Source organism: Sinocyclocheilus rhinocerous, unplaced genomic scaffold (genome assembly GCF_001515625.1).
Source record: "Sinocyclocheilus rhinocerous isolate Xijiao unplaced genomic scaffold, SAMN03320098_v1.1 scaffold1156, whole genome shotgun sequence".
Classification (NCBI taxonomy): domain Eukaryota; kingdom Metazoa; phylum Chordata; class Actinopteri; order Cypriniformes; family Cyprinidae; genus Sinocyclocheilus; species Sinocyclocheilus rhinocerous.
Window position 1 is genome coordinate 1,095,776 of NW_015630041.1, and position 11,971 is coordinate 1,107,746.

The following is an 11,971-nucleotide window of genomic DNA, read 5'->3' on the forward strand; positions in this document are numbered from 1 at the left end:
GGATGTTAAACTCAGTACAGACAGTCATTCGATGCTCTTTCCTCTCTTCTTGATGTTACCTGGTGGGCGAGAGCCAGTGACGTCACGTCCCCGACCAGAGCTCCATCTCCTCCGCGCTGCATTCGGAGCAGCCCGTACAATCAAGAGCATTAAAACGCATCTAAAACACCATCATCATCATCATCGGATCTAATATTAAAGCTGAAGATGCTTCAGTCCCTCACCGGCAATTCGTGCGTGCGCTTGATACAGAGCAACAAATCGGCATGGTATTTTCTGTTTCTCGTGCTCGGCTATATTCTGTATCTCATATTCGGAGCAGTGGTTTTCTCCTCGGTGGAGCTGCCGTATGAAGACCTCCTGCGCCAGCAGCTCAGAGGAATCAAACGGCAGTTCCTTCAGGAGCACAAATGTCTGTCCGAGGAAAGGCTGGAGCGGTTTCTGTCCAAAGCGCTGGAGGCCAGCAACTATGGGGTGTCTATTCTCAACAACGCGTCGGCAAGCTGGAACTGGGACTTCACCTCGTCTTTGTTTTTTGCAAGCACTGTCTTATCAACCACAGGTGAGTCTTTCAAGACATCCAACAACGCGGATATGTCATAAACTGATACAGCATGACATTTAATGGCTAATGTGGCGACTCTGTGGATAGTAGGCTACACCATTTGATGGGTCTGGATATTTGCAGTGACCCATATTTTTTAATGCTTCAGTAAGGCATCAATGCGGATATGTCATAAACTGATACAGCATGACATTTAATGGCTAACGTGGCGACTCTGTGGATAGTACACCATTTGATGGGTCTGGATATTTGCAGTGACCCATATTTTTTAATGCTTCAGTAAGGCATCAATAATAACAACAAAAAATGCATGTCATTTGCCTTAAAAAAAAAAAAGTTTAATGCACCACTGCTAATAATAGAGAAGTTCTCCTTTTGTTTTTGTTTTCTCATTTTCTTTGTTCCTGGGAAGCTGTCTTGCCTGTCATTTAACACCTGCCTTAACACAGCAATGTTACCTTAAGACAGGTATCCAGTTCTCAAACAGACATAAAACAGACAACTTTATAGAAGATCTCTACAAGTCAGTTTTATTCAGTCTGTGAACTATATGCAGATATAAGCCTGTATGTTCAAATACAGGAGGAAGTGCAGACATAAAGATCACTTTCAGTTTCAGTTTTATTAAAGGGGTCATCAAAATTCCCTTGATCTTTTGACATATAAGAGGTCATTGTACTGTAAAAACATCCTGAATGTGTCAGAACTCAAAACTATTTAGTTAGTCTAAAAACAGCTAATATTGAAGCCAATCTGCCAAAACCACAGGTTGTAGAATGTGCCACTTTATGACATAATAGTGTGGCTAAACCCCGCCTCCGCAGAAGAAGATCAACACCTACTTCTACATCACTGCCCGTTTAGCCCCGCCCACCGATTCGCACATGTAGTGTAAATAACGAGAGAGAAAAATGCAGCTCTACGCAGAAATCAAACGATAAAGATGCTCCGAAGACAACAAGACACTGTACAGTGCCAAGCTATGGAAAAACACAGTCTTTGCATTGCCTACCTTCTGATCCCAACCTTAGGAAAGAGTGCATGAACTTTATTTTTAATGAAGATCCAGACCGCATCAGTAAGAACTTGGCCTTTGTTTTGTTCACTAAATTTGACAGCGGATTCATTTACAAACAAGGCACAATTCGATGCAGGATTTTCAGAAAAATTTAAACTAAAAGATGATGTTGTGCCGAATATATTGAATCCGACAGTAGGCCTAATGTTGCACCACACAAGTGTGAGTAACTGTTTTTATTACGTGATCACTATTGCTTTGTCTGTTATTACAGATAATTTGATATGTACTGAGTATTTATGCGTCTAACCTAAATCACAGCAGTGTTCATCTGTGAAGGCTATAGGCTGTCAAACATACACAACTGTTAGCCAATCATAGCAGTGTCTAACCTAATTCACAGCAGTGTTCATCTGTGAAGGCTATAGGCTGTCAAACATACACAACTGTTAGCCAATCATCACTTCCGAGTCTAAAATCCGCCACGGCTATTGAAACAGACCGTTCTGAAGAGGGGGTCAAAACAGGACAGAAAATAGCCTATTACTTCTAAATTATGATGTTTTTTTGATGTAAAAATCTTAATAACATTATGTGGACTTCAGAGAACAGTACAAAATAATAAAAAAGGCAGTTCATGACCTCTTTAAAGTATACCAGTATTTCCCAGACACGAGAAAACTTAAAATGAAACCATGCTTTTGTCTTTCAAGATGAAACTCTCCATTCACACGCCCTAGCATGCACCACTACATCCAAACCAGTATTAAATGAAAGACAACCCAGCTTCTTTAACTCTGTAAAGCCTGACATAGGAAATAATCAAAATTTTAAAATAAAATAAAATAAAATAAATTTTTTCATTTTTCATTTTTTTATTTTTTATTTAATTTAGTAAATAATTTAGTGTTTAGATGTGTGTTATATAATGAGATTGTGGAGTTCATACTCGAAGAAAAGAAACACCTACATTTTATTCAGAGGCCCAAACTGACCAAAAATATGCAATTTAAATGTTAATTTATGGGGCCAAGAAGTATTAGGAAATTCTGATAGCTTGCAATGTATCTTAAAATGATTGCTTATAATGCAGCACAATTCAATGATGATTGAGAGATAAACTTACAAATAAACGTTCCTCAAAATCCTGATGTAGCTTATTTGATACTCATATTTTAACATTATTATTTTTTAAATTATCTATAATCAAGTAAACCTAAGTTGCTTCAATCCAGTAAGAGTTCATTTTGAAATGTAACAATAAGTTATCCTTAAGCCTATTTTATGTAAAATCATAAAAAAATTTCACAGCAAAAAAAACAAAAAACAAACGCAACCTAAAGATGGACATTTTTACAATTATACAAAAAGGACTTTTATTTACTAAATGCGTAACTATCAATCAGAAAACAGAAGGAATGTAGCAGATTGTTAACAACAGGTTTCTTAGCAAAGTTTTGATCATGTTGGTAATTTAGAGGCCTTAGAAATGTATATATGAAAAATATGTATTTATAGGGCTTTTTAGGGTTAATTACATTTGGTGCACACTGCCCTAGCAAACACCACCAGGTTAACGCATGGATCCAACAAAGCCCAATTACCACTGTAATTGGTGCTTGTTTGCATTTTTTGGGAAGTGTGAGCCAGCCTATATGAGTAAAAGCGCTGTCATGATTTACCAGGGAAGAATGATTTGCAACCGTCTTATTACGACAGACATGCAATATCTAGTTCCCCTTTGCATTTATGGATGTTCTGAAAAAGATATTTTCAAATCTTTTTTTATCTACAAAAGGAACTTTGAACAAGACAGGTTGATAAAAGTGGAATTAAGCCTTAGCACTGACCATTTTTTTTGGCACAGGTTGGCTACACATCACAGGCATGATATTCCTTATTTTAGCAAAAGTGAAGGAATAGGAATACCAATAGAGAACTACTCTGGCTCTACTTTTAGACAATGAAAATAATTGTCACACATATTAACAATGTTAATATGTGTTTCACATAAATGGAACCGTTAGATTCTGCAGGTTTGTTTTTTTTTTTTTTTTGGTTCCTCTTACAACTACAAATTTTGATTGCAGATTGTTTATTGATTGTTATAGCAATATAGACTGTAATACTTGGCACTATTAAAATGGGACAAACTACAAAAACTGCATTGTTTGGAAATCTGATTACCACAATCTGGGCATGCTAAGGTGTTCTGAATGGTTGTTAGCACTTTACAAAGTGGTTGCTAAGGTGTTCTGGATTGTTGTTAGGGTGTTTTGGGTGATAAAGGTAGTTACTAGCCCAAGTCAAAAGAGTCTAGTTTCTAGAATCTCCTGAAAAAAAGCTGGTTTTGCTGATCTTATGTGGCACATTTCAGCTGGTCAGACTGGTATACAAGTTGGCTATCCAACTAGACCAGCTGAGGTTTAATGCTAAAGTCTGGGGCCAGTAAATTGTTTAATGACTTTGAAAGAAGTCTCTTATACTCACCAAGGCTGCATTTATTTGATCAAAACTACAATATAAACTGTAATATTGTGAAATATTATTACAATTTAAAATAAAGATACACTGTAAAAAAAAATCCGTAAAATTTACAGTAAAAAACGGCAGCTGTGGTTGCCGTAATTTTACCGTAAAAAATACGGTAGCAACGTTTTAGGTTTTACGGTTTTAACTTAAATTTACAGTTAAATACCGTAATTTCATTAACTAATATAATGTTAATATACCAACCTATTGAAGTACTGAAATCTGTTTTGTAGCTTTGTAATACACTGATAACCACCCAATGCAGGTGGTGATGAGAAAGTCACACAATGAACCAAAGCCTATCACAAGCAGCTTTTAAATAATAAAATATATAGAAGGTGCACAGTGTCATTCACACAAACGCTAAACACCATCATGGTAACACACATGAAACTGAAATAATGCAATAAACATTAATTTAACAACATTAGGTGTAACACACAACCCTAATATACAAAACTGATAAGAAAAAACTAAGAAGAAACATAGTTATTTCAACAAAAAAACATCAAATTTGAAATGTAACGCAGGGAATTCTGGGAATGTCAATTTACGGTTATTCACTGTAAATTATACGGTATTTTTCACTTCCAAAAACGGTATACTACCGTAAAATTAATGTCCAATACATGTAATGTCCAATACAGTTTTTCACCGTATATAGTAGGGGAATGTACCGTTAACCATTTAACAGGTTTTAACTGTAGCATTTTTACAGTCTTTTACCGTTAAATTCACGGTCATTTTTTACAGTGTATATTTAAAAATGTAATGTATTCTTGTGATGACTCCAGTCTTTAGCGTCGCAAGGTAATATAATGATCTGGTGCTCAAGCAACATTGCTTATTATTTATCAGTGTTAGAAACAGTTGTGCTGCTTTATATTTTTTTCAGGATTCTTTGATGAATATGATGTTTAAAAGAACAGCATTTATTTGAAATGGGAATATTTTGTAACATTATAAATGTCTTTATACTGTCACTTTGTTCTATTTAATGTGTTCTTACTGAATAAAAGTACATTTCTTTACTGACCCCAAACTTTTGAATGGTAATGTAGCTTTTAAAACAAACAGAAGCATTTTGGCATGAGCTTAAAGTTATCACTAGAAAGAGTTTTTCTTTGGCCATTTCCTGTTAAAAGTGACATGTGTGTCCTAGACTTTTCTCCTTGATGCAAATCCGTCTAGCAAGGTTGTGCCAGAGAGACCCTGCAAACTGAAACCTGATTTTTCATGTCCATAATGTGAGATCGTCCATTAGATGTGAGCTCTAGGGAGGCATCAAACTGCTGAGAGCAGAAATTAGAGCAAAATAATCTGTTTATTTCAGGGATGCACTAACAGAAATGAAATTACAGAGCTGGACTAAATTATTAAATCATTGGTAATCCAGGATGGGTTAATCTGTTTGTTAATCTGTGTCTGGCAGTGGCTGTGGGAAAGTATGGTTTTGTTTTCAGTGAACAGAATACAATGCAGTGGCGGAGTTTCACAAAACCACAGGGTATGGCAGTGGTGTAAAATCGCGGTCCGGGTTTGCGGGGGACGATCGCGTAGGGTATGGCGATGAACAACCGGGGTATGGCAAGGGAGGCCAGGGTATGACGACTGCCATACGGAAACACCGGCCCTGATACAATGTGCTCATCCATGAATAAAATGGAGGGGAATGTTTTCATGAAGTAAATGTGTTTAATGTGTCATTTTCCACTCTTATAATTCACAGGATATGGTCACACCGCCCCTCTCTCTGATGGTGGAAAGGCTTTCTGTATCATTTACTCTGTGATTGGCATCCCCTTCACCCTCCTCTTCCTCACGGCTGTGGTGCAAAGGATCATGGTCTATAGCACATGGCGGCCCATTATGTACATTCATACACATTGGGGCCTGTCTAAACCCCTGGTGGCCGTCGTTCACGCAACCCTGCTGGCTGTCGTGGCTGTGTCCTGTTTCTTCCTCATCCCTGCCGCCATCTTCTCTGCCCTAGAAAAGAACTGGAACTTTCTGGAGTCCTTCTACTTCTGCTTTATCTCACTCTCCACTATCGGTCTTGGTGACTATGTGCCCGGAGAGGCCTTTAACCAGAGGTTTCGTGAGCTTTACAAACTGGGCATCACTGGTAGGTGTGGTTTCAGTATGCTTTGTTTTGGTGTGCATTGAATCTATTTAAAATGCTGGGACTTACATATAGAGTTTTATAGGGAAGAATGTGATTTTACCAAATATAATTTTTTTAAACATTTGCACAGCTGATGCATTTCATTATAGCTGCAAAAATAGCACTAAGTACATTACATTATCTGAATTTTTATATTTTAATGTATCACCTAATAGTCCTTGAGAGTGCATTTGAAGTTGAAGTGTAGATTTTTTTTCCAAAATGCAAAACAGAATTGACCTTGACAGAAAGCCTTGAACATTTACAAGTGTGTATTAAAAAAACACTCAAAAGTCTCAGAAATGCTGAATAGTAAACATGTTCTGTGGTATATTTGTCATGTAAACTGATTTAAAGGGATAGTCCACCCAAAAATGATAATTCTGTCAATTCTGTTAGAACATAAAGAAGATATTTTGAAGGATGTTGGTAACCAAACCGTTTCGGTTTCCATTGACTTGCATTGTTGGTTACCAATATGCATGTTTCACAGAAGAAAGAATGACTTGAGGGTGAGTAAATGATGACAGTATTTTCATTTTTGGATAGATAATACCTTTAATAGTGTTTGGTTACTAAAATGTTGTTAACATTGTGGTCCAATATTTCTCATATTGAAGTATTTTATTAAGTAAGCATGCCTAGTCAGTTCACTTCCTATCCTCGTACGTGAAATTCTGCCCAGTATATGATTAAAAATACTCAGGTGACTTCCTTTTATGTATCGAAACATCTTCATGTGTAAGTCTCGCCTGTTGTCATAGAAAGTAAAAGGAAGTGCATGTGATTCAAGGGTATAAACTGTTCTTTCACTGCTGCTACTGTTCCATCTAGTGTTTGTCTTATGAAGCAGTACAGCTCTCATTTTCAAAAACTTGAAAATGCCACATGGCTTTCGTACTTGTGTGGGCTTAGTTGATGCAGATGTGCGGGGGACGGTGAGAAAGATTTGCAGTGTAAATGTGGAGGATGTGGCATACGTGAGGCCCACGCATGCTGAGTTATCTTGAAGTCTCATATTTCTTTTGCTCTGACTCTTTCTGTATTAATTTTATCATGATGTTGCTGAGATGAAAGATAAGATGCAGGCTAAAATAATCTTATTCATGATCCTTGAGGTGGCCAAGAGAGTTCACTACTTTTTTTTTTTAACCATGTCATTTTTCATCTATACACTTTTCCTGTAAAGTTCAAACAGTTGCAACCTAACCTAATTTGTGCTGTATTTTGTCATGTGTATTTTCATGAAGAAATGTAGAGCTAGACGTAACTTTATCCATCAGGAATTGGATTGTGAAAATGGGTGTCATATGCCTTACTGGAGCCAGGTGGTTAGAAGTGGAATAAATAAATAAAATAGAATAGAATAAAATAAAAAGGTCTTTTAGCAATTTCATTGCCCATTAATAAAAGAATATGAAGACATTTTTAATTCATTAGTGTATTTTTTTATTACATTCAGATTTATGAATCATGAAATTAAGAAATTATTATTTTGATTTTATATTGACATTAAAACAAAGGCAATTTTCAGAAGCAGAGCAATTTGTTGCCTTAATAAAAGACTATAAAGGCATGTGGAAAAAACAACAACAAAACTAATATACACTGATGAATTGTACACGGTAAGATGACCGTACATACTAGATTTTGGAGAGAAACATCAGGAATGTAATTTTTTTTTTATTAATGTTGACCTTAAAGGGGTCCTATTATGCTCTTTTACAAAGTCTTGATTTTGTTTTGGGGGTGTACTAGAACAGGCTCTCATACTAGGTTGTTCGAAAAACACATTATTTTTCACATTTTATATTATTTCAACACCGCTCTCCCCAGTCTGGCATGAACAGCTCGAAAAGTTCCTGTATCAAATGAAGGGCCAGTGTGTGTTGTGATTGGCAGCACTCTGCGTCATGCCCCTTACCACCATAGCCGCCTGCAAGCTTCAGTGTAAATATTGCGTCAAAATCAAATCAATTTGAGCGCGATTTAAACCCGGATGACTGTAACCACTCTAAGTTCGTCTGCCTTGGGAAAGCTAGCGTGTCTCTGACATAGTGATAACACTCGTTGCCTTCTCTAGTGCAGCTCAACCATGTCTCATCCCATTCGTCGATATTTGTGATATCACAAATCCCGGAAAATATGCGTTGTAGTCCAAACGAGTCGTTCGTTGTAGTTTTTGAAAAGTGATTTCTGTTAAATAAAATATCTCCTTTTGAAGTGAACTTTGAGCTTTGTAACTTTGCAGATCTTTTTTATGCTCAAACAGCAACATTACAGACTAACTAAAGTTGAAAAAGTGAAAAAGCATAATAGCACCCCTTTAAAACAAAGCATCATTTCATTGGTTAACAGATGTTGCAGTGTCCATTAGTAACTGGATGAAACTCCTGCATGACAGTGAAGCAAGACACATACACAGTCAGACATGTAAAGCAAACAGAAAGTTCAAACATACTGTTAAACTCAAAAGTTACCATAAACACAGTGAGAAGTTTACATTCCTTCATTTCTCCATTTCTCTCTCTCCTTCGTGTCCCACAGTGTATCTCCTCCTCGGCCTGATTGCCATGCTGGTGGTGTTGGAGACCTTCTGTGAGCTGCAGCAGTTGAAGCAGCTGAGGAAGATGTTTTATCTGAAGAAGGAGAAGCCCCAGGACCGCCTGACCATCATGGAACATGACCATCTGGCCTTTAGCTCCATGCCAGACGGTACTGTCAACTCGCCCCAGGAGGACAAAACCGAACCCTTTATGGACTTCCCCATCCTAACCTCTCCGGGAGGTGATGACCCCATGATCAAGTAGATGTTTTAGCCTCCATCAACATAACTCTCATTCAAGGGAGACATCTTTAGCCGAGGGGTCTTACAAGTGACTGGTAGGATACAGAATTGTGAAAAATTACTTGAATATGTCATATTTAACAGCCCTCTACAAAACCGTCCCAGTCTGGCTTCCTGTTCCTTGACGTGATAAAATCATTCACTGGCTGAATATCTGTAAATGATTATTAGCACACTTAGGCTGCCCCATTAAATCAGCAAACTACATTTAAAAAGCATGCATAATTACACACTAAACTCTAGTATGTACTTGCCAATTGAGATTGCGGAAATGGTAGAAGTAATGCTGACAGCATTTGTGGCATAATGTTGATTACCACAGAAATTTTCACTTCTCCCTCCTTTTCTTTAAAAAAGTTTCAGTGAGGCACTTACAGTGGACATGAATGCAGCCAATCTGTAAACTCTAAAATACTATTTTAATACTGTAGACACAAGACCTAAATGGTATGTGTGTGTTAAAATGGTTTTAGTGTGGAAAAAAACTTGCTCACCCTCAACCTGTATTTCATCTGTGGAACACAAAAGAAGATATTTTGAAGAATGTTGGTAATTTCAGTTCCCATTGACTTCCATTCTGTGGACAAAAAATACAATGGAAGTCAATAGGAACAGACTATTTTGTTATGTGACAGAAAATAAATAAATTATGACAGAATTTTCATTTTTGAGTGGACCTTTTAAATCGTAAAAAATTGGGGGGAAAAAATTATGAAATTAAAATATTAATAAAAAAAAAATTGTGATAATCAACTTTTGCCACAATTGCTGCCAGTTGAGCTTTACTTTTCAGGTATGGAGCATGGAATATTCTTTTATAGTCCAAATTTTCAAAAGTAGACTCTAAATCAAAAAGCACTTCTGCTCTGATCTAAGCTTCGAATAAAGACCACCATATTCTCAGATCTTCATAAACATATTGTGAGAGCTCACTTACATATAGTGGAGAACTGTCATCAAACATAGTAGTTGCACATCATGTGTTAAGTTTTATTTCTGCTGTGATCTACTTTGTGAGCTTGCAAACAGCTTAACTAGAGTAAGACTTAAAGGATATCTGGTACTAGTGGTGAAAGAAACTACTCTATCTCTCATGAAGCTGTATTGCTCTAATAAGACTATAATGTAGCATATACTGTAGCATAATCAGTGTAGAAACACAAAAAAAGAGTTAGCCTGCTCAAAAGGGAGTCATTACACCATTTAGATGACATTTGTAGTTAAAATAATCTAACATTTATCTGAAGGGATATTTTAAATGTTTTAAAGGGGAAAACATGTTATACTATATCATTTTCTTATTTTAGAAGGTGATATTTTACCTTGATCTAAATATTAAAATGCACGGCTCGACAGAGTAAGTCAAACTCAGATTACATGGATTTTTGAATTCATTTCGAATAATGGCTGGCTTCATGTGTCCTTGTCCTAAGATACTGAGATCCAGCGCAATGCCGTTACACACCAAAAAAGGTTTGGTGAAAATCTAGGATTACTGAATTGGGGTTCAGTATTATCGACTAATTGACTGTATAAAACTTAAGATCATCCAGATCTTTAACTTGTTTGCATTCAGAACATTTCTGTGGCTATTTAATAAACATAAAAGAATGAATTATATTTTTGAAACATGCTTGAAGTGTTGTTTACAATAGAATGCTTGTGTTTGTATTATGAGAATGACTGTTGTAGGCACAGACTGATGGCTACTGTTTAAGGTCCTGTTGGAAGATCACACTTTACTGCTGATTGTGTTGTGTCACCGCAGTAGAATGTCATGACATGTTTATCACAATAGAATAAAAACTGAATGTTTTAAGGCCTCATTTTAACAGTTGTTGTGTCTGACTGTGGAGATTATTTACAGATGGTGTCGTTTTTACATGAATAAACATACTGAATATGAGCTCAGGCCATGGCAATTTGAATGTGCTGATGTGACATTGTTTATCACAATAGAATAAAAACTGAATGTTTTAAGGCCTCATTTTAACAGTTGTTGTGTCTTGACTGTGGAGATTATTTACAGATGGTGTCGTTTTTACATGAATAAACATACTGAATATGAGCTCAGGCCATGGCAATTTGAATGTGCTGATGTGACATTTCTATTGTGTGAATAATGAAATGCTCTGTGACATCACTGCTGCATTCTTTGTGCTTATTTGCCCTTGGTGTTTTGCTGCATGAGTCTCTATGATCAGTTACAGTGTCTTAACATTGTATCAGTGCAGCACAGAATAATGTATGCATTTGTTATTGAATATTAAATTTTTTGTGTATCAGTAATATGTTTAGAAATACACAAGGGCATAATGTCATGATCTGTTTCAGTTGTGTGAAAGACTGTTGAATAAAATGTTGTAATTTCCATAGATAAAAATCCTGGACTGGATCAATAGTCTTGGAACTTTTTTTTTTTTTACATATATAGGAAAATTACTACTAATCGATTTAAACTAGATAACTCAGGCATGTGATCAACTAGAGACAAAAAAAAGCAGGAAAATCTGACCACACCCCAGCACTTATTTAAAAAAAATATGTATTTTATCACATTAAAAGATATATCTTATATTGTAATGATATATACCATTATCCTGTAAAAATAAAAAGCAGCATTTAATAATTAATATAATATGAAAGTATTCATATCTGTGCCACCAAAAAAGCTTCCAATGCAACTTGGAAGGAACTTCAATGACTAAAAATAGTAATTTTATAGGGTAGTATATTTTAGACAGTAAAGTATTAGAGGCATTACTCATGGGTAACTCACGTCAAGGCAAAGGTTTGTGCTTTCATATTTTTTTTTATTTATTATTATTTATTAAAATTGCTTAG

General features: G+C 36.1%; 1 protein-coding gene across 1 annotated transcript; it reads left to right on the top strand.

Moving 5' to 3' along the window:
• On the top strand, positions 1 to 9,620 carry LOC107739872 (potassium channel subfamily K member 1-like). Its single transcript, XM_016552097.1, has 3 exons — positions 1 to 562; positions 5,845 to 6,240; positions 8,827 to 9,620. Exons 1-3 carry the CDS (start codon positions 208 to 210, stop codon positions 9,087 to 9,089), a joined length of 1,014 nt encoding a protein of 337 aa, XP_016407583.1. The 5' UTR covers positions 1 to 207; the 3' UTR covers positions 9,090 to 9,620.
• The last annotated feature ends 2,351 nt before the right edge of the window (positions 9,621 to 11,971 follow it).